Here is a 22,584-nt window from a genome sequence, read left to right as displayed (position 1 = left end):
TAAATATTTAATTCAATGTTGTTCAGACAAAAAGCCTACAACGAATTCAAACAAATGTTGTCAAGATAAATTATGGTTATGTATTTTTACCTAGTTCTCGAATAATATTATTGTGGACTCCTTAATTAAAGCCGACCTTAGCTCAGTTGGTAGAGCGGAGGACTGTAGTCGGAGAGATCCACAGCTAATCCTTAGGTCGCTGGTTCGAATCCGGCAGGTCGGAAACCTCTTTTTTGGACAATTAAAATATGCTTTATTTATTTATATAAAAAATAAAATCAATTTTTAATCACTTTTAATCTAATTCTTTATCAGACCCAAAATATTTAATTAAATAATTAACGATATATTTTTTGAATTAATAAAAATTAAAATATATTTTGGATTAAACTTTTAATCCAACACTAAGTTATCTTAGTAGATTTGTAAATTTGATTCGACTTATAAATAATAGTATTATATGAGTTTCTTGAGTTAATTTACTTTGATTTGTAATCTTAAATATAAATATCAAAATTTAAAATATTATCAATATAAATATTAAAATTAAATTATTATTATTTTTTTAATTCATACGAAAGATCAATAAATCAAAATAATACAATAGGATAATCCTTCTTCTAAAGCATAAAATTAGTAAAAACTCATATTCGAGAACTCGACCTGAATACTTGTCGCTCATTGCATGAAAACTCTCATTATACGTGCATATTTTAGTTTGTGAAACTTGTTGCGTTAAAATATTAAATAAAAGTATATGATTATTGATATAAACATTAATATATTAACAATAAATTAAACCAAAGTCAATCAACTCGTTGAATTAACAAAACATTGAAGTAATAACTGAATCATAAGCAGGAGACATTCAAAATAACTAATGAAATGCATAAATTGATTACCCAAAACCAAAGATAAAAACATAATCGTTTAAGGGAAAAAAAAAAAAAAAAAGAAAGTCCAAAATTGAAGTAAGATTCCTAAACCCTATCCATAGCTATGTGATATCTACCATCTCTGGTCCATAGGAATAGAAAAGAATCGAGGATAAATCCACACTCCTTTGAGACATTTGCTCTGAGAATCTGGAGACCCAGTAATTGTTTCAGAAAACATGGCGAAATCCTTTTCTGGTAGATAAACTGCAGTTCCACAAACAGAAATGGAAACATCTTCTCCTTCCAATCCCAATCGCTGCTTCATATCCTTCTTCTCAAAATGATTCGTTATCAACATAAATCGTAAGACATTTCCAGCAGGTACACGATGAGGAACTATGTTATATTTTCTCCACTGCGAATCCTTAACGGAAAACGTGACTAGGTTATCATTGTCGTCGAAAAAATTGAATTCTTCTTCGAAAAAGCCTGCAAATTTAATATTTTTGAACAATTTTCCTTTACGATTCTCGAGCTTGTAATTCTTCCATCCTTTATCTCCGCGACTGAGAATGTACAACTCGAAATCTAATGAGTCTTTCTCCTGGCAAATGAAGGAAACCACGCAGTCTTTGGAAGTTGGGGGAGATGTGAAGGAAGCACCATAATTAGACAAGTTCAAATCAGGAGGCAAATTTGGAAGATCAATTCTCGAACGAGAGAAAGGGCAAAAGAAGTAAACAGCAGAGTTTTCTTGGGTAAGTATAAGCAGCCATCCGCCCTGTGAGGCAATGCAGGTGGTGGTTCTTGAATTATCGTTTAACTCAGGGATGTTGATCTTGTACCTTTTGCCTGATTCAGTAAGCAGAACACATGGATGAGTTTCTCCGTAGAGTAGAAACCCAGGTTGTCGAGATATGGATTCAATTTCAGCCGAAGCAGTATTAGAAGCAGACTTCCAGTCTTTGCAGACACCGCGAAAACTCAGAAGATCAATTATGCCTAACAGAGAAGCAATTTTTGCTAAAAGCTCATGAGGAAGATCAGACCATTGTCTTGTTGTATTGTCAACATTGCTAGCCCTGCCATCACAACAATAATAATACAAACAAGAAGATATAATAACAAACAAAATTTTAAATCATATATTGCAACTATAGACTAGATTAGAGGAAGAAAAATTGCAATTTTGGATTGAAAAATTAAGATTGCAGGTAGATTATATAGAAGGATTCAACATAGGACGATCAATTTCGGTGATTAAATCTGGTGTTTGAAACAAAAAATCTAAAACTGTTGCAATATTATGGTAATGCGTACAAAGTAATTTGTAGTGGGAACCAAGAACATGAAATCAAATGAGAGAATCAAAATATTGATATTACCTTCGGACTTTTGGCGAAGAACTCATACTGGATTGGATTGAATAACAGAGACTTAACACCCACCGTAACTCGTAAGACAGAATAGCAAGTTGAGAATTTATAGCAATCTGGTTTTCCTTAAACCGGTGGAATTTGTGTGACTGTAGTATTCAAAATCTAAACTATGAGTCCGAAAATAACAAAAGTTATAGGAATGCACTTACCATGGAACACAACAACAACGGGCGTTTGGTCTAGTGGTATGATTCTCGCTTTGGGTGCGAGAGGTCCCGAGTTCGATTCTCGGAACGCCCCTTAATTTAAGTTTTTTAGTAACATTTTTTCTTTCCTCCAAAAGAAACGGAAAAGACAAAAATGTACCTCAAGTGAGGGTTAAAAACCAGACTGAGGAAGTGGGAGTATACAAAACGACAAATGCAACGAAAGGAAAAAGTATATGAAAAGACCCAAGCGTCTTAGAAGACTATAAAAGAAACCGAAAAGACAAAAATGTACCTCAAGTGAGGTCTAAAAACCAGAACTGAAGAAGTGGGAGTGTACAAAACGACAAATGCAACGAAAGGAAAAAGTATATGAAAAGACCCAAATGTCTTAGAAGACTATAAAAGAGAATGGGGCATTCCGAGAATTGAACTCGGGACCTCTCGCACCCTAAGCGAGAATCATACCACTAGACCAAATGCCCTGCATTGATTTATATTGACATAAATAAAATTTCATATTTAATAACGAATAAATAATTGTCAAATATTTCCCACTCGTCTTTTCATTTCCCGCCCAAACTTCCATTAGAAAATGGCTACATTTGTAGCTTTCCTTATACAGAACCAGCGATCTCCTCTTCTCTTCTCTTGATTCTCTATTACTATTGCCATAGACAATTGTTATTTTCTGTTCATATTCCATGGCCGACCATTGCAACATTGAGGCCGAAGTCTTGAACTTTCGGTCTCAGTCACCATCCGGTAATTTTTGCATTTTCCCTGTTGATTACAATGAAAAATGCTTATTGATCGGATTGTTTAACAGTGTTTGGTGTCCTTCTCTGGAAATTGATTCTTTTTTTGTGTTTCATCTGAATGGAAAATAGAAAACTGCATTTGCCCTTTTTTGGATAAATTCTTAATGCCATCCCTTTTGTGTTCTATTTGGATTTTTATGTGAGAGACAAACATTTGAAGTGAAAAATCCATGGTAGGTCGATTTTATGTACGTGGGATTTCGATTTTTTGATATTTAGTTAACAAGTGAGGTAGAAAGCTAATGAAATAATCTATTGATACAATGTATATTTTGTGGTTGGAATTTAGGATCGGGACGCAAGGATGCAATGGAAGGCGATCATCAATTATTCCAAGATACTGAACCTCTATATGATACAGTTGTGCTTGATAGTTACTTTGATGCAACCCAATTGGAGACGCTCGATTTTGTTACCCAAGTAGTTAATGGTGATGACTGTATCAAGGGTGTGAGACCCCATGAAATAACTGAGTATGAAGAGGAAGTTGTCCTTGACACTGAAGATGAAGGTAACTGTTTTGCTGCCAATGGGATGTCTGTTTATAAAACAGACAGAAGAAGAGAATCACAAAAAGGGTGGTCTTGTCAGGCTTCTTATGGGTCTGCTGGTGATACAGGTTAGTATTGGAAGTATTAATTTGAAAAAGTTTGGGTTTTGCATTTATGTTTTCCATGTGCATTTCTTGGATCATCCTCAGGCAAAATGACTAATTTTGAGAAAATTTCTGTTGTGAATTCATTGTTGATGCGGAAAAGACCTTCCTCAGATGCTAGCCTGTGATAGACCTATAGACGATGAGGAACCTCGAGAGTCATCTCAAGCAAAAGCACTTAACTTCGTTAATCACTACCTTTCACTTAACAATGTGGATTTATCTCCAGGAGCTCAGCCTAGAAATGCCGCCAGGAAGAAAGTTTCTCCTGTCTCGAGCAAAAAGGGTTGTCAAAGTTTGTCTAAACAAATCAAAGCTAGAAACCAAGCTGGAAAAGTTGGAACCTTTGAATGGATTGATGACAGCAAGAGGACGGATGCATGTTTTGGTCTTGGAGCCTCCAGGCAGAGGTCGGAAAATCAGAAGGCTAGTCATGCTGACAGTAAAGGAGGAAGCAGCACGGGCAACAAGTGTGAAGAAAAGTCTATAAGCCTGAATGAGGAAGTCACAAGTTCACCCCTTTCAGATTTAAGGATCTCAGGATACAGTCCAAAGAAGATGAGCAGGATAGAGCAAGGATCCTTAATGGATTTCAAAAACAACTCTGCCAAGCACCCAAATGAGCAATTGCATGAAGTCCAATTGGTGCAGGAGATGGATACTTTTGGAATTGAAAGAAATGCACCGGATATGTCTGATGTTGGTTTTAGCACTCAAATGGCAGCTGAAGCTATGGAAGCCTTAGCATATGGTCTCTCCACAAATAGCAGTGCAGGCGATGTTCATCATTGTCTACAGAACTTGCAAACCGATTCTTCAACTGTTGTGACAAAGACTAAAACTCATTCCAAAAGACCTTTTCCAAAGGGTGGTTGCTCTAATTTAGAAGGCGTTGCAAGAACATCAAAGCAAAGAAAGAGCTCTGTTAGAAAAGGAACTTCCAGCTCATCTCTGAAACACAAAAGTAATCAGGAGTTGGATAATAAATTGACAATAGCAACAAAAAGGAAAAGGAGCCAATCCTCGGCTGGAAGGTTAAATGGGATGAACACTACACACCCAAATGAACATTCAGCTGGAAAAAATCCAAAACCAGCCAAGGAAAGAAAGGAAGAGAAAGGTAATAACAAAAACGACCGTAAAGAGATTGAAAATTATGGGAGTCTCTCTATGACATTTGAAAATATTTTACTTGGAAAACAGTGTTTTCAGGGGAAGCCTGTTGCTTACCAAACTGAGAGTCGGATGACAGAAGGTACATTAGGAGCAACTAAAGATGGAAGAGAGAATGTAGGGCAAATGAAGAATGATATTATGAATAGTGGTATAGTTGCATTTACATACAAAAGAAAGAGGAGTCGTTTGGGTACTGAGCCATCAGACATGTTGGATACTGGCGGAAAACATACTAAATTGTGTTGCAATCAACTTATACAAGGGGAAGCGATTGCTCACCAATCTGACCATTCGAGGACAGGTGGTCATTTGGAGGAGACTAAAGATGGGCCGAGTAATTCAAGGAAAGGGATGAATGATATCATGAAGGACAGTCTGATTACATACAAAAGAAAGAGTCTTTCAAATGCCAAGCTATCTGAAGTGTCGAATGCTGAAGAAAAACATGCCAAATTCTGTTGTAATATACCTGAGGTAGCAAGAAACAACAAATCGACTCAACAAAATCAAAGAAGCTTAGAGGTAGCTTCGTTAACTAGTTATTTAAATTTGAATGCATGGATGTACCCCAAAGGGAAAAGAACGCTTCGGAAACGGCCAAGGCATTCAAATGGAGCTAATAACCAGTATACCTCATTCATAGCAATAAACCGGAAAGGGGATTACAAGAAACCATTTAACAAAAACCTTCCCAAATCATCTTTTTTGAAAGAGCTTATTAGATTAGGCATTCCTGACCCAAAACCTGATTCTAAGTGGAAAGATTTAAGGAACCGACGAGATAAGGCATATGTCCAAGTTCTGTTTAGCCAGCATCTGGATGATGATATCATCAAGCAACAGAAAAAGGTAGTTCTTTTTTCCTTCTGTCCTTCCAATTAGTAGCATTATCGCTTACATATCACATACGTATTCTCTCTATTTGAACAGATATTGGGACGATTGGGCATTTCCATCGCGTCATGTTCAATGAATGCCACACATTTTATAGCAGACAAATTCGTTCGTACAAGGAATATGTTGGAAACTATTGCTGTTGGTAAACCAGTAGTAAATCATTTGTGGCTCGAAAGCTGTGGGCAAGCAAACTGTCTAATTGATGAGAAAAATTACATTCTGAGAGATGCCAAGAAAGAAAAGGAAATTGGTTTTAGCATGCCTATTTCACTGGCTCGTGCAAGCCAGCATCCACTTTTAAAGGTGATCATCTAATTTTACGATGCTTCAGCCATGTTCCTTCTTTTCTTGGCAGCTTCCATTGAAATTGTTATTATCAAATTGTCATGTCATTGGACCAAGTTATACACTAACATATGGTCTCTTAACAGGGTCGAAGAATCTTGATTACTCCAAACATAAAACCTGAAAAAGAAATGATTACTAGCTTGGTCAAAGCAGTTCATGGCCAGGTAGGTAGTTTTGCTTATAATTCTTAGGCTAATAGTTTTGGAGGTAGCAATATACAACTCTCTGTCTCCCGTAGTTTATAGTTCTTGCATTAATCCTTGATGAAATTACTCAAAACCCTTAAAAATGCTCCTTAGGTAGTGGAAAAAGATCAAATATCTGCACTGAAGATCCCAGAAAATTTGTTAATTCTTACATGCAAAGAAGATCATGCAATCTGCTTGCCTTTCCTTAACAAAGGTATAATATGATTTTTTTTTTTCTTTTGTAGATTTAAAGGTTTCTTAATTTTGCTAAAATAAAATGCATCCGATCCTGCTTACAGGAGCAGCGGCTTACAGTTCAGAGCTTCTGTTGAATGGGATAGTTATACAGAAATTGGAATACGAAAGGTCATGCCTATTCTAGCTTCTTGTTAGCTTGGTGCAAGTTTTGGGGTTCTACATTTATCTCTCTCTCTCTTTTTTTTTTAATGACGTGCGTGGAGATAATCAAGTTCTTATCTGATAATAGTAGGTTGAATCAGGGGATTTGATAGATTCAGTTAAAACTTGTCTCCGCTACCTTATTTGTTTTTGCTTTTAACTAATTGACAGGCATCACCTCTTCACTAGTTCTGCCAAGACAAAACGCCGCTCCAGCAAAAGATGACGGAGCGAAGGTGAATTTTGTTGACGTATGTAATTAACTACTTACTGTCCCCTTTCTCTTCTTTTGCCTGAAAGTTAATGGAATATAGATGGGCTCTTTTCATTGTAAATATTGAAGCATCATCTGTCACCGGTTTAATGGCGATTATAGAACACTGTTGTACATCAGGTTTTTGTGAAATTGCAATATGCTAAACTGATTAAGTTTCAGAGTTCACATCTCATCATCAAATGCTACCTTCGATAAATTGAGCCACAGCCAAAGAATGACAACAGTATGTCTGAAAAATTATATACCTTAGCTTATAGTAGCTGTAATGAAATAACATATGTAGCAACAATCCACCAGCCATAAGAAATGGATAAGCAGTGTTCTCCCTTCCCCATGAAAAAAATGACAAATCTACCAGTCTCAATGCTACAAGCTTTTGACTAAAATAACAATATAAAATGAATTTAAACGATAATGTATTCACACAAATGATTCACACCATAATCCAGAAACTGAAATTAGAAGGCGATTGACTTGAAGTATCATAATTTAAAATCCAGAAGAAACTACCTATTAATACCAGTAAAACCAGGGGCATTAATCTCTGGTTGTACACATTCATTCTTGGCCTTGTAACCATCCGCACCAGAGTCACTGAATACTTAAGTTAGAATTCTACCTGAGAATTTGAGTAAATGATATAAAATTCAAATTCAGGGAAAAAGCAGGACCTTTAAGGTGATTGTAGATATGATTTTACAATAAAATATGTTTCTGTTTACAAAAATGATGTTGGTGCACAAACAATTCTCAATTTAGCACCACGTTATGGCACATTACATAGCATATGATATGATAAGATCTAATGAAGGATTAGTGTGGAGATACTGTTATCAACTTCTTCTTCTTGACAGCAAAACAAGCATACTATCATAGAAACTGCAGCCAAGCCACTCAGCAAATATATAATTAAGGGGCATGTAAACTTGGGATAAAGGGTGGATAAAAAAATTATGAAAAAAAAAAGGAGCATTTGTGAGTTGTACCAAAATCCAAATAGAATACTTTACTATTGGAATTCTAGTTCCATGAGAATAATGCAATTCAAAATTGCTTCTACTCTAGTACCATAAGTTTAACCAAAGAATACTTATACTTCCGAACTCAAGTTCTTTATCCTAGAAAACAGTATCAAACATCAGTAAGGTGGCTTTCAGATCCTTTCCTCATCAAGAAACAAGCAAAATATACCAATTTGATCAGCCTAATGATTAGCCCCTGGAGCCGGAGTGTTAGCGAAGCTATCAAAGCCTCCATTTGTGGAAACTGCTGAATTTGTTTGATAAGTGGGAGGTGGAACCATGGAAGGGGCACCACTAGGTGCTGCAGTACTCCCAGGAGCCATTGAGGGAGGAATTATCATTGGAGGCCTTTGAATGCCATTTACTTGACCAGATAAGGAAGAAGCACCGGGTGGTGCCACCATTTGTGGTGTTGGACCTGACACATAACCTACCGACAAAATGAGAATGTTAATTATCATAATTATTCATCGTAACAGGATAGATCACTACATGATACTTTGCATGCAGGTCAAACATTGACTAGAAATAAAAGTGGATTACCATATTGTTAAAACAGTTATACACAAATATGAACAAGGAGAAAGTAGCTAAACAATCAACTTTAGTAATTTTACAATTACAAAAATGCAGAAGCATTTGATAACTCACAAAATGCCATAATAAGAAAAAAAAAACTAATTTATTAATCATAACTCTCTAAGTATGAAAACATTTAGTAACAACATAATCATACTATGAACATCTGTTTAATTTAGAAACAAAATGCAAACAAACTAATGATAATTGCATGCAAATGGCAGCTTTACCAGGAGTACCAGGAACAGGTCTTGGAAAAACAGGAGGCCTAAATCCAGGGACTGGCATAGGCATTATTGGCGTTGGAAGGTGGGGCCTCTGTGCCAATAGATGTTGATTATATGCAGCTCCAACCTGCTGGAATGCTGCATTTTGGCCAAGATGCTCCTTTATTCTTTGGTCAATTAAACTTTGGGTCTGTTGCTCCTCAAACTGTTGATAGTAGTTTCTCACATTTGTCTAAATTTAATGCATTGAATCAGCTTACAACAATAATAAATAATTAATTACAGCAAAAACGATAAATAATGAAAGATGAACATAAATCAAAAAGTACCTTGTGTTTATAACCTGCATTGTGTTGCTTTCTAACAGATGGCTGAAATTTATAGAAGGAAACATTTAGCAATAAAAAAAATTAAAATAAATATCTTCAAATTACAAACAATAAACCTTGAGAAAGGAACTGAACTACAGAGAAACAGAGAGACTTACAGAATCGTGAGTCAAGTAAGTATCACAATAATCGCAATAGTACCTGCAAACCTCAAAGCAGAAATATGAACAGAAAAACATTAATATCCATTATGAGATAAAAAAAAAAAAAATCCAACAAAGATCAAAGAAGGACATGAAAGATGTACCGAGGCATCGCTTTTTTAAAATCAAACAGCAATACAGGATAGAGCAAAAACCCTAGAATGGTGAATTACAATTCTGAGGCAAAACCCTAGCAGGAACGCAGATACAAAAGGGTTTTCAAATTTGTCTAAACAAATTAACACTGGAATCCCAAACTGCAACCTTTGATGAGAAAACCGACATGTCTATAAACCTCCCCAAGTAAAACAGTTTTAAGCGCCATACTCGATTGATTTGCAAGCGACATGCCACTACTTTTTAAAGTAGGGCGGTAAATAAACGCACTGTCGTTCAAGTCAGGTTAAATTACTGAACTCCAACGTCGAAATTTCGATTATAGGGTAGGAGAATTACTTTTTAGTCCTTATATTTTAGTGAAATTTTAAAAGTCATGATCTTCATATCAAAAATTAATTAAATAGTCCCCTCTCACGTGGGAAGACCGGAAGAGTATACGGTGTCATTTGCCGAATTAGTATATTATCGCAGTATTCATTTCTGTTTCTTCATTGGGAAGAGGAAAGTTGCGATCCAGGAAATCAGGACCATGAGCCACTCAGGTTCCAAGAGTTCGTCGCTTTCAGGTTTCTTTTACGTTCATTAGAACAGCTTATGTTCTCTGCTTTGTTTTTAGTTCGAAAATGAAAGATAAAATCTTATGTGAAAATTGTATCATTACAGAATCTCTTGCTAATGTCAAAGAGAAGCAGGCTTGGGCAGCCTCCCCGTCTAAAGTCTTCTATCATTTTGCCACCAGTGGAACCTCCGTCGCGGCTGCCACCGGCGTCACGCATCCTTTAGGTTTTTCCTTCACCATCTTGATCTTTATATATATCATCCTCAGCTGGTTATTATTGTATACTGGGCTCTTTAAATTTTGATAGAAGATGCACAAAGGTAAATGCTTTGTTTTTGGATTATAATTGACAGTTATTAGTGTTATTGAAGAAGATAGATAGGGGGCAGCTGGGAATTATCACACTGATATATTATAATTTATGGGGGCAGCTGGGAACTATGACATTGATATATTATAATTTATGGTTTTCTAGGTTTTTACATTGGAGATAAATAGCGGTTTTTTCTTAAATCTATTGATTGAAACTTATCTTGTGCTGGTTTTATTTCATTTTTGGGTTTGGGTTGCTTTGCAATTTGCTTTTTTTTTTTTGTTTCTTTTTTTCTTTTTTCTCTTCTTTCCTTCAAATTGACCACTCATCGATTATCAATAAATAAATAAGAAATTGAGATGATGCTGGATCATTGCCACAAATTGCTAGAAAGTCTTCTTATGCATGTATCAATTTAACATAGTCTAATTACCATAGTACTGAACAAATTTGTACCTAAGTAAAAGAGAGAAATTGCAATCGAGTTGCTGAAAAATGTTGTATTTTTATGATGTACTTGTAAATGTTTTGATTGAAAACGCATATTAAAAATGGAGATAGGGTCAAGTATGAACACTGTGTTGTAAATTTCGTCTCAAAGTACACTAACACTGTAGCTGGATGTGGCAGACTGTTACTGCATAATTTTTTTTATTAATTTATATTGGGCTTAAAAAAGGTTATTTGTGTTGTGCAGTTAGTTACTCTTAGTAGATGGTGTGCATAAAACTTCATTATCCTTCTTTACATCATAGGAAAAAGGAGGAGCCATGAATGTGACTGCACAACCATGATTATTACACAAAGCTTCACTTCATTTTGATTGTTTATTATGTACAAGTGTATTAGCCTGTATGCCTACTAAACAAACTGTGAGTTTGGAGATTAACTTCACTTTTTAATCATGGAATGCACAAAGTTAAGTTTTTACACACTTGGATGATGAATAAATATGAAAGGCAAGAAGTGGATGGAATTAACATTTATTTGACTGCAATCTTTAAGAATTAGTAGAAGAAAGCAAAAATTTAGCAGTTCAAAGGAAAGATGTAGAAGTGATACTTAAAAATCTTCGTTTGAAACAAAAACTATACTGAGTGTGATTTTCAAGCAACTGATGCACATGAAAGTTTCTTTAACATTGTTGAATCTGTTGATACCTAATAATTCAACTTGAAATGCAGATGTACTCAAAGTTCGGCTGCAAATGCAACTTGTGGGGCAAAGAGGTCCTTTGACTGGAATGGTGTGGCAAGCTTTTACTATTGCTTTACAATAGTCATTTCGTTTGTTAGATTATGTCGAAGTGAAACATCAATATACAATGTGCAGGGAGGTGTATTTGTTCATGTATTGAAAAATGAAGGGCCAAAGGCTTTATATCAAGGATTGACGCCTGCTTTAACAAGGTCAATTCTTTATGGAGGTCTCCGTTTAGGGCTTTATGAACCCTCAAAGCATGCCTGTGATTTGGTTTTTGGGTCCACCAATATATTGGTCAAGATTGCATCAGGAGCATTTGCCGGTGCAATTGCCACTGCGCTGACCAATCCAATTGAAGTTCTGAAGGTTTGATATTATCTTAGACATCGTGGAACATTTTTTTCCCCTTGAATTCTGATCTAAGGGACTTTCTTTTGATTTTTTATCAGGTTCGGTTACAAATGAACAAAAACCAGAGTCAAGGAGGACCAATTGCAGAAATGCGTAAAATTGTTTCTGAAGAGGGAATTAGAGCTCTCTGGAAGGGGGTTGGCCCTGCCATGGCCAGAGCTGCTGCTTTGACTGCATCACAACTAGCAACATATGATGAAACCAAGCGGGTCAAGTTCTAAGCATGTCCCTTTTCACTTTGAATATCCCCGAAGTAATTTCCACATCGTTTAAATGGTTGATTTATATCTAACTGAAGTCTAAAATAATCTTGTCTTTACATTTATTTTAAATTTTCCCTTCTCTGTTAAAATTTTCTCTGATTCTCCACCAGTGCAGGTTCTCATTAGATGGACACCTCTGGAAGAAGGATTTCATCTACATCTAGCGTACGGAACTGCTGCCTCTATTGTTTTTATGTTCATCAATACATTGATTAGCATAATGAAAGAAACATGTAATTTATTGATTGGAATTTGACCAATTATGGTCATCCATTTTCTATAATGAGAACTATGAACACGATAAAAACTAAAACATTTTTGTCAATTTCTCTCTTGGACATATTAATTGAAACAATGTACACTTTAATAAAGCAAGAAACCCATGTAATATCTCATTTGTAAATAAGCACACCCATAAACTGGTAATCTTGTCTCCCTTATTTTATTTTTAACCTGACTTGCAGAATTAACTTTTTTTTTTTTTTTTAACCCATACAATTTACAAGCACACTTCATATGAGTTTTTTTTTTTTTCTCTTCTGTAAAAATTAATTAAATGTGTGTTTTGTCTTGTGAAGCTCAAGCACAGTAGCAGGGACAGTGAGTACCCTTGTAACTGCACCAATGGATATGATTAAAACTCGCCTCATGCTTCAAAGGGAATCCAAGAGAGTTGGGGGCTATAAGAATGGATTTCATTGCGGATATCAGGCATCGACTCAACTCTCTCTAAACTTGATGATATCTAAAATAGGGGATTAGGGCAACATTGCAGCGAACAATAATTTGAAACCGGAATTGGATAAATAATTTCGTGTTTGATTTTATCCATATTGAATCAAAATGGTTGCTATAATTTTTGGATGATTTGTAACAGGATAATTGTACATCTGGTGAGCATTGGAATTTCTCCAGGCTCCGCTGGTGTTGTGACTTATAGACATGGTTTTGCAATTGCAGCAGAGCATACAAAAGAGTCCTGTGGTTGGGTCTTCCTTACGCATGGGATGCTGATACTATGTCTGCTTTTTTTTTTTTTGGCTTCTTTTGCCATTTTGCTTGGCTTTGTCTACACTTGGACTAATTACATGACTGCTGATAGGAAATTATATTTAAGAGAACAAAAATTGCTAAGAATATGTGTACTGAATTGTCCTTTGCTTTCTTTCTTTTTGATTTATGTCTTTTGTTGGGGGTTTATATAAAGTATTAAAAGCTTTAAGAAGAGTCAGCTTTTGTAAATGAGTTAGTTAAAAAGGAAATTTGTTTTCTTGGCTAATATTTTCTTTTTTTCAATTTCTTGTTTCAGGTTGTGCTTACAGAAGGCCCTAGTGCACTTTACAAGGGGTAAGTTTCTATCCGGACCTTCATGAGCAGTGCTTTCTCATTAGATTCATAACTAAGGCGTGTTTCTTTCTATGTCTGGAAATAATTCAGTTTAGAAAGTCTGGAAATAATTCAGTTTTCTTTGAAGATTCTAATTTTGGCTTTTAACCATACTAGTACATCATGATCACCAATTTCCCTTTTTTGTTTTGCTATCCTTAGATCCATTGTGCCTTATTTTTCCTTGGGTTATAAATAAATAATAACTTGTACTCATTTTGCAAAACTGAAAAAGCACTAGTTACATAGACTTATTTTGCAAAGTTTCTATCTGAATTCTTCTTTGTCTCTATGCATGGTTTTAGAGTTTTAACATTTAAATTTTCCTCAGGGGATTTGCAATTTTTGCAAGGTTGGGACCTCAAACTACAATTACATTTATACTGTGCGAGAAGCTACGTGAACTTGCTGGATTGAATGCCATCTAGCAATGGTATTGTCTATCTATGATCCCTTGCAGTCTTTTACTGTGCTTTTGTTTTGAAGTGCCAAAGAGCTGCCTTCGCTGCTAGCAAGTCACAAATGAGGAGAATTTATTAGTTTGTTCTTACAATGACTTATTTATAAGGCCATTCTAATACATCAATTTTCATGGAAGGGGGTCCATTTATTCAATAAAGTTGCAGACTTGTAGTATGATTGATTTTTTGCTCAATCCCGCATTTGTTTCTGGGGAATGTGTTGTTGTATTTACACATTGTTGTATTATGTGGAGATAATAAATTTATTTAGTTTTTCTGCAAAAATGGGCAACAATCTCTTTTCTTTTTCCCTTTAAACAGCAGTATGCGGTTTCCTAAACTTCGATGAATTAATGGTTGAGGACATCCTGTAGAACAGACTTATACTGAAAATGAAATGCCCTTCTTGGTACAGACTGCAGGCCTACACTGGGCTTGCCTTACAGATGAAATTTCTGGGTTTGGTCTAGACCAGTTGGAGGTTTGTTGGGAGCAACTTGAAATTGAAACCAACTCACACTTGTTCATTTGGGTATAACCGACAACCTTGATTAAAGTTTTAGGCGCAACTAACTTCCATTTGACTTTTTATTTGTGTTTCCTCAAGAATGCTCATACGTCTCCCATTGACAGTTAAAACGCAAGATTTTATTTAAAATACTGAATTTGATCTCCAAAGTAAGATTCTGCAATTGGTTGTTTTGTTTCATGATATATTTCTGCTGTATTTGGACCATGTTGGTCTAACCCTTGTGTCTAAATTTAGTCACAGCTGTTTCAAGCCGACAGAAAAAAACCAAATAATGGAGATGGGCCAGTTCCAACTCATTGGAGTTTTGACAAGTGGTGAGAGCTCTCCCTTTCTGAAAATGTCACAAACAGGTATTCCTATTTTGATTTCAAAAAGAGGCCATAGGACAAACAATCCATTCTCTCTGGCCAATTATTTGTCTAAGAAAGATGTAGTCAAGCAGGCTAACTCTGAAACAGTACTGAACCCATCATCAATCAACTTATATTATAGCCTTTTGACCTCTGAGATTGTCCAAGAGGGGCCCAGTTATGTGGTTTCGCTGTTTATGGCTGGCTGCCAATCCGCAAATTAAATGCACTATTATATTAGAAATTAGATAGATAGCCTTTTTGCTTGCCAGTAGGCACTAGGCAGTATTTACCTCTTTGATGAATTTGGATGGAGCAAGAACAAGAATTGTATCTGTTCAGGGGAAAAAGAAAAGCAACAATAATGGTAAATTTTGGTCTGCTTTCAATGGACAAATCCGTTTTGGCATATTCACCACAGAATTGGAAACAAATGGAATTGGGTTTGAAACTGTTAGACCAAATAAGAAAGTGCGTCTCACATATTCCATTTCTCTTTTCTTCTTTGTGTGTAACTATGCTTAAAGAATATTTTTATTACACGTTCTGACATCATTCAACTAAGAAATTTGATATTAATTGTCTGATTAATGAGAACTACTTGAATCAATTACTTTAATAAATTATTTTTTAAAAATATATTTATTTAATTTATGCGATTATGAGTTTATAGTAAATACACATATATGACTATCCATTTTTATATAATATAGTTTGCTATTTTCAAGAAAAAAAAAATCTAATAATTATTTATGATACAATTTGTTAGAGTAAACTAAATGTTTAACTTTTAAACTCTTTTATTATCTCTCCTATTATCTTTTTTTTATATTATGCATTTATTTTGTTATGATTTTTTTTATTCATTAATCTCTCTAAAAACCATAAACTTTTTTAAGTTTTGTTTTAAAATAATTTCTTTTTCAAAAAATATATTATGCAAGTAGTATGTTTTTAAAAGTATACCACGCCAAAAAAAAAAAAAAAAAGAAAGAACGACAGAGTTAGCTTAATAGTTAGTTTCGATTTATTCTGACGTTATAATGGGAATGACGAAGCAACTGTTTGAGTGTGTGGAGAAAGTCAGAAACAGGTCCGCAAGTTGCAACGTGGGAGATGAGAGAGTGTTGGAACAAAGGGAAGGAAGAAAGGAGGCGTTGGCGGGACAGTCTGGCGAACTTATCATTCAACCTCCTATTTTACGCTTAACTACCATTATATCCTTCCCTTTCGATTTACTATACTGCCCTTGTTTTGCACTCGAACGATGAATCCACCGCCACTGCCACATCTGCAAAAGGAAACGCATCCCGTACGTTTTGTGTCGAAAATGACCCGCCCGTCATCCTTATTTATTTTTTTTTTTGGGTCAACAACTTCATTTTCGTGTGTGTTTAAAAGAACCCATCAGACAATTTCCTCGCATTCTTCACGCGGTTATTACTGTTATTAATTTCTTTTTTTTTAAAAAAATATTAATTATTAATTATTGTGCGATTACTTAAAAACATAAAACTCTCGTAACGCAAGACCATCGTGGAATTTGTAACGTTGACAGGAACTTAGTAGATAAAGGTAGCATTGAATAAATGCAAAAAAATAAAAAATTAAACGTGATTTTACATTTTAGGATATGTAAATTGCATTTTGACAAGGGATATGATCTGCAGCAGTTAAGGGTTATAATTTTATTACATTTCATTAAATGGAGTATTAATTGTTAAGAGAATGAAATAAATTAAAAAAAAAAAATACCAAGTCTAAAATGAAAATTTGTGAATCTATATGGAGCACCTGGTTGTATTTTGTTTATACTTGCTTTGTTTAAACTTTAAGAGACCAGAGCGTGACTGCCCAAATAAAAGAGGAACAACGAAAGGATAAATTTTGAGAAAGGACAACTTGAAAAAGATGTTGCTACACATGGGCATGTCAGGTATTTTGTGTTAAATCATGTTACTGTCTTGACTTGAGGGTGTTGGGAAGGGGTGATGAACGTATAGAAGGTGAGGGGTGGGGGAGTATCTGGAAGTTGAATGTTGCATCAAAAGTTAGAGATTTCATTTGGAGAACTATGCGTAACTTATTGCCTACTCGACGGAGATTGAGCAGAAGGGGTGTGAATGTGGACACTATATGCCCTTATTGTGATTTGGAGGAGGATGTTGATCATGCATTATTATTGTGCACAAAGGTGTTGGAGGTTTGGAAGGTGTGTAGGGTGGAGGAAGCTTCTACTAACTTTTCTTTTAAAACTCTTTATCTGCAGGTTTTGAAGCAAAATAATACCGACAAGTTAGCTTTTATCTCTTATGTCGCATGGAGTGTGTGGGATGCTAGGAACAAATTTCTTTGGCAACAAATGGCTTGGACTCCTTTCAATGTTAGTGCTACAGCTTTTATTCTTTTTCAAGACTTCAAGAATGCCTTGGTAAAGCCGCATATGCCTCAGGTACAAATTTCGCAAGTAACACCTGCTATTACCGATCTGGGAGAGTGGACTTGCCATGTGATAATTAATGATAATTCTTCTCTTTAAAAAAAAAAAAAAAATGGCGACTCACCCAAAAAAAAAGAAAAGAAAGAAAGGCTGCTTTTTGGATTTTTGCGATGAAATTTCCATCCTCCAAATTCATATTTGAAACAAATCAATGAATTATTGCTTATCTTCCTAATAAAAAGAAGAGACTCTTTTCTTTTTTCTTTTTTGAAAAGGAGAGATAAATCTTATTCATTAATAATACTTAAATCATTATATATATACTAAAATGAAACTCAAAAACTCTGTTCATTGAACAGTATTTTTCATGTAAAATCATACTATTTTTCATGTTTTTCCGATTTATCCTTACCATGTCAACTTATTATTATTTAGGTCGGTTAGATTTTTTCTTTTTTTGTTTTAAATGCTGGTTTGAATCTTTACATTGTAAACAACCACTTAACTTTTCGTTCTCTGTTTCTAGCGACTTCTCTTTCCTTCTACAAATTCGTTTTCTCGCAATTTTAAATAGTCTTTTTTACTTAGCATTTTAATAGGTATTTTCCTATTGACTCGAAATAACCATTATTATTTCTAGAAAACTTTTTCTATCTCTTATATGTTATTATTTGGTTTAATTTATAGATGTGTACACTTTTAAAATTCTATTGCCTGGGATGGAGATGTTTTTCTGTTTGAGACTTTTCAAACGTATTTTGTTGTGTACAAAAAACAATATAGGTAAAGTATACTTTACAATTTATGTGAGAGTTTGGAATGTTTAAATAACACAATGTAAACTTTTTATTTAGTATTGTCAAACAAGCAAAAAAAAAAATAATAATAATAATAATTTTTCATTTAACACGTACTTTTCTTTTTTCTTCAAACTCTTTTTTTGAATAACATAGATATTAGAGAACTATTAAATAATAAAATTTACATTTTGGTATAAGCTTTATGCAACTATTAAAAAAAATATAAGCGCTTATGACACTATATGCTTTATATTTCACATTGTCATATTTTATCTTACAGTTATTTATGAATGTGCACAGACTCTTTTAGAGCTCTACTACTTGAGTTGCACATGTAAAGTTTACTCGACAATTATAAAAGTAATTCATCCCCAAATTTAACTTTCTAAATCTAAATTCTAACTATGAATTTACTATATTTTGTGATATCATAAAGGCAAGAGGAAAACCTGTGACAACGTGCGGGTGATTCTAACTAATTCAAATGAAAACGTGAAAAATCCATGACAACGTGCTGGTCATTCCGCTTGTAAATAACTAAAGCTTCAATATTAGGGGAAGCTCAAACCAAATATGAAAACCAACATAAAAATATGCTGTGCTAAAGTGTGAGCAACACTATTCGCTGATCTTCAAACCCAATTAATAGCAACATCAATGCTGTTATTACATAGCGAAAAACAGTCCATAACCATATTACATCATTCCATTAGAATAAACTCTTTTCATTCCATCTCATTTTTTATGGTGAAAATCTTCGGTTGTAGAACACCTTCAAAACTTGGTAGGAAGTGTTTTACCTCTCTGTTGCTGAGTAGTAGTCACCTCTAAATGCAAATCTGTTGCTAGATCGTATATACATTTACCACCAGACTATGTCTTGATGTGTAAGTATTTATATTTTTAAATATTTACATTTTTAAATATTAATTAAGTGTGATTAATAAATTTAAAATACATTGGTTAACAGTTTAAAATAACAAATTTAAATAATGAATTATTAGCAATTGATCATTCAATCACTCCAAATATTTTAAACCAAATAAATTCTTAGAGAGGACATTTATCTTTTACATTGTTATTTAGACCATGTTTAGTTTGATGTAATCAATCATTGCAGCGGAATAATGATTACATTATATGATTGATTGCATTCTTTGGTTAAATTTTTTTTAGACAATATAATATAATTAAAATTATATATGTAATATTCATTACTTAAATTGATATATATTCATTATATTAAAAAACACATATATTGTCCATTACATCAAACAAATGTAATACCAATTACATCGAACTATCCCAATAAAAACTTTACCATTTAATGCTATTTAACACTACCACCTCACCACCACAACCATCATCACCGTTCCACCACCATTGCACCACCACCACCACGACCTCTACCTCAACCACCGTATCACCACCACCACTACCTTGGCCATCACTACCACCATCGCTCCACAACCTCACCACCACTACCACCACCACCGCTCTACCACTACCACTAATCCACTACCACCACATCAATCACCACCAATAATCTACCACCACCACCATTGCTCCACCACTACCACTAATCCACTATCACCGCTGCAACCACTGCTCTACCACCCTTGTCACCACTACTAATCCTCCACAACCACCATTACTAATCCTCCACCACCACAACCATCATCGCTCCACCACCACCTCAACTACCACCACCACCGCGTCGCCGCCACCACCACCACCACTACCGTCACCATCTCAACCACTCCACCACCTATGTATTTAGATCTTACATTTTACGTATGCATTTGAACATGTAAAAATAGTAAGTGCTAAAATCACTATTAGTAAATTCAATCCTAATAGTCGACTCAATTGACAATATTCAACCTATTAATAATGAGATATTTTTCTCATTTACAAAATTTGTAATTACAACAATTTTGGTTTTAGTTTTATGATTTACGAAAATTTACTGATAGTATATATTTGCTAAAATGCTATAAGTAAGTTTAAAATGGTTTAATAAAACTCATTTGAATTTAATTAAAATAATCAAGTTTGATTTACTCTCCTTTTTAACGAACCAATAATAAGTTAAAAATTAAAATAATGAATTTTTTTAATTGAATATTGGTATTGAGCTAATTACAAACAAAGCAGCCGAAAAATAAAAAGATTTATACAATGGTATAAAATTTATTATTCAAATAATATTGATTATTGTTTCTAAATCCACATGAAAATTAAAATAAATTTCTATTGTTTTAAAAAATAGACGGACTATTCTTAAAAGTGAGTAATTTGGAACTCAGTTATTTATCAAATTTATTGTTTGAAAAAAATTATTGTGTATTACTTTGACCAAATAAAATGAAATAAATTATTTGTCAAACTTGTAGTCATTCATATCTTGTTGGCGTTAATTTCATATAAAAAATTTACTTATATTGAATATATTATTCCACAAATAAATAATTAGTTATTATGTCAAACCAAATTCTATAATTTATTGTTTTTATATAAATAAAATAAACTACGAACCAAATGAGTTCAAATTTATGGAATATATATATCTCTTTGGTACGGTTGTTATTCATTATTTTCATCTGTCAAATATGAAAAAATTATTTGAGGTAATGGCAGTGGTGGTAGACTGGTGGTTGTGGTGGCGATATGTTTAGTGGTGATAAGTGTTTAATTATATTACATTACATATTTACAAATAAAGATAAAAATGAAATGGTAATTATTCCCATAAATATTTTCAATTCTATTACTAATCATAGTAATGGAATCTTAATTGCATTACATTCCATTACATTTTTTATTATATTGCATTGCATTACATCCAACCAAACATAACTTTAGATCTTAATTATCGATATTGAATCGTATATAATAAAACATTTTCCTTCCAAGCAAATTTTTTTATGTGTAAACAATATATGGATCTAATTAAATATGAAAATTGATTAGTGGTGTATGTTTCATTGTGTATATAAAAGAAAAAAAAAAAGAAAATGTTTATAAATGAATATTATAACTCAAGTATTTTTATTAATGAAAAATATTTATTTTCCTAGCGAAAAAAAACCTCAAACCGCATAAATATTTTCTACTTCAAAATGGTGGTTATCTTATGGTTACATATCATGTAGGGACAAATCAGTAAATAAAATAAAAATTGACAAATATATTTCCTGCCCTTTTTGGTGAAGGGGAGTACGTGTCTAAAATGGCAAAAAGAATTCAAAAAGGAAGGAGGGAAAATGTTAGCGTTAGATACCAAAAGAAACAAGAGGGAGACTTGTCTTTTTCAGGGGAGTGAAGCGCCATAACTTGCCCAGTCACTGTAATAAAACCAACGGACATATATATATATATATTTAAGTTTGTCCTCTAAATATTTTGGATATATAATTTTTAAATATTAATCATTGTGATTTAATATAAGAATATGTTAGGAAAAAATTATAAAATTATAATTCAATCATCTTAATTATATTTTCATAATCTGCACGAGAGTCAAATTACGCATATTATTATAAGATTGAGATGATATTAAAATCTTCGGTGATAATAATTAATTTTTAACTATCATTCAAAACAAATAGAGGATTATTTACTTACCCTTAATTTTTAGTAATTAGGTTTAAAATAAATAATTATTTTCATTCTTTTTCCAAAATCAAGTGGAGAAAAATGAAATAGTAACCAACTTATATTCCTTTTCAAAAAAAAAAAGTTAATTAAATTTTCAATTTTATTTTTATTTTTACTAAATATAATAATAATTTAAAAAATTAAGTGATTTAATTATTGTGAAAATTATTTTAAGAATAGATAATATTTACTACTACTATAAATGCTTATGTTCAAAGATATGTTGCTGCAACTGCAAACTCAAGTATGGTCCCACTTTAACTTAACCCAAGAGTCCACTTTTATCAAATTTTAGTATTCCCCTTTTACTTGTCTTTTTCTCATAAGACCTCCCTTTTCGGGGTAGGGACAGAGACCCAATAACCCAGACTCAGACTTGCCATGCAAGAGAAGAGAGCACAAGAACTCAAAGGGCATTCTCGTCTTTTAATTCCTCAATTTCTCAAATGTACAACCGCTGTCTTCCCCTCCCAACTGTTAAAGGTACACCCATCTCTAAGCA

At 33.7% G+C, this 22,584-nt stretch overlaps 4 protein-coding genes and 3 non-coding genes across 12 annotated transcripts; 4 read left to right on the top strand and 3 right to left on the bottom strand.

Annotated features, from left to right (window-relative positions):
* Positions 1–131: 131 nt before the first annotated feature.
* Positions 132–223, top strand: TRNAY-GUA (transfer RNA tyrosine (anticodon GUA)). Its single transcript is given in 2 exon segments — positions 132–168; positions 188–223. It is a non-coding gene; the product is annotated as a tRNA-Tyr (tRNA).
* A 600-nt stretch (positions 224–823) lies between these two features.
* LOC105650236 (F-box protein At3g56470) lies at positions 824–2,393 on the bottom strand. Its single transcript, XM_012237105.4, has 2 exons — positions 2,264–2,393; positions 824–1,960 (listed from the first exon to the last, which is right to left on the bottom strand). Exons 1-2 carry the CDS (start codon positions 2,287–2,289, stop codon positions 1,009–1,011), a joined length of 978 nt encoding a protein of 325 aa, XP_012092495.1. The 5' UTR covers positions 2,290–2,393; the 3' UTR covers positions 824–1,008.
* A 92-nt stretch (positions 2,394–2,485) lies between these two features.
* On the top strand, positions 2,486–2,557 carry TRNAP-UGG (transfer RNA proline (anticodon UGG)). The gene has a single exon. It is a non-coding gene; the product is annotated as a tRNA-Pro (tRNA).
* A 319-nt stretch (positions 2,558–2,876) lies between these two features.
* On the bottom strand, positions 2,877–2,948 carry TRNAP-AGG (transfer RNA proline (anticodon AGG)). Its single transcript has one exon. It is a non-coding gene; the product is annotated as a tRNA-Pro (tRNA).
* Positions 2,949–3,068: 120 nt separating this feature from the next.
* LOC105650081 (BRCT domain-containing DNA repair protein) lies at positions 3,069–7,382 on the top strand. Of its 3 annotated transcripts, none has more exons than XM_012236965.4 (8): positions 3,069–3,228; positions 3,574–3,903; positions 4,043–5,964; positions 6,046–6,315; positions 6,444–6,524; positions 6,660–6,762; positions 6,848–6,914; positions 7,119–7,382. In XM_012236965.4, the coding sequence occupies exons 1-8, from the start codon at positions 3,168–3,170 to the stop codon at positions 7,171–7,173; spliced, it is 2,889 nt and encodes a 962-aa protein (XP_012092355.1). In that variant the 5' UTR covers positions 3,069–3,167; the 3' UTR covers positions 7,174–7,382. The 3 variants fall into 3 exon arrangements, with proteins under 3 accessions (XP_012092355.1, XP_089577586.1, XP_089577587.1); XM_089721460.1 differs by having other exon boundaries at positions 6,444–6,528; positions 6,664–6,762; XM_089721461.1 differs by lacking the exon at positions 3,069–3,228 and adding an exon at positions 3,271–3,457 and having other exon boundaries at positions 6,444–6,528; positions 6,664–6,762.
* An 822-nt stretch (positions 7,383–8,204) lies between these two features.
* Positions 8,205–9,963, bottom strand: LOC105650080 (C2H2 and C2HC zinc fingers superfamily protein). Of its 2 annotated transcripts, none has more exons than XM_012236963.4 (5): positions 9,689–9,963; positions 9,540–9,582; positions 9,382–9,423; positions 9,056–9,284; positions 8,205–8,676 (listed from the first exon to the last, which is right to left on the bottom strand). In XM_012236963.4, the coding sequence occupies exons 1-5, from the start codon at positions 9,694–9,696 to the stop codon at positions 8,429–8,431; spliced, it is 570 nt and encodes a 189-aa protein (XP_012092353.1). In that variant the 5' UTR covers positions 9,697–9,963; the 3' UTR covers positions 8,205–8,428. The 2 variants fall into 2 exon arrangements, with proteins under 2 accessions (XP_012092353.1, XP_012092354.1); XM_012236964.4 differs by having other exon boundaries at positions 9,065–9,284.
* A 148-nt stretch (positions 9,964–10,111) lies between these two features.
* On the top strand, positions 10,112–14,585 carry LOC105650079 (Mitochondrial substrate carrier family protein). 3 transcript variants are annotated; one of them, XR_016320894.1, is made up of 9 exons: positions 10,112–10,270; positions 10,368–10,487; positions 11,761–11,822; positions 11,909–12,145; positions 12,229–12,399; positions 12,569–12,618; positions 13,032–13,164; positions 13,331–13,800; positions 14,171–14,585. XR_016320894.1 is itself a non-coding variant. In XM_012236962.4 (9 exons), the coding sequence occupies exons 1-9, from the start codon at positions 10,234–10,236 to the stop codon at positions 14,265–14,267; spliced, it is 945 nt and encodes a 314-aa protein (XP_012092352.1). In that variant the 5' UTR covers positions 10,112–10,233; the 3' UTR covers positions 14,268–14,585. The 3 variants fall into 3 exon arrangements, 2 of the variants coding, with proteins under 2 accessions (XP_012092352.1, XP_089577588.1); XM_012236962.4 differs by having other exon boundaries at positions 13,763–13,800; XM_089721462.1 differs by lacking the exon at positions 10,112–10,270 and having other exon boundaries at positions 10,328–10,487; positions 13,763–13,800.
* Positions 14,586–22,584: the final 7,999 nt, after the last annotated feature.

Source organism: Jatropha curcas, chromosome 5 (assembly GCF_041381405.1).
Source record: "Jatropha curcas cultivar XTBG-Jc1 chromosome 5, XTBG_Jcur_1.0, whole genome shotgun sequence".
NCBI lineage: Eukaryota > Viridiplantae > Streptophyta > Magnoliopsida > Malpighiales > Euphorbiaceae > Jatropha > Jatropha curcas.
Note: the sequence above shows the minus strand (reverse complement) of the source record. Positions and strands in the feature narration are given on the sequence as shown.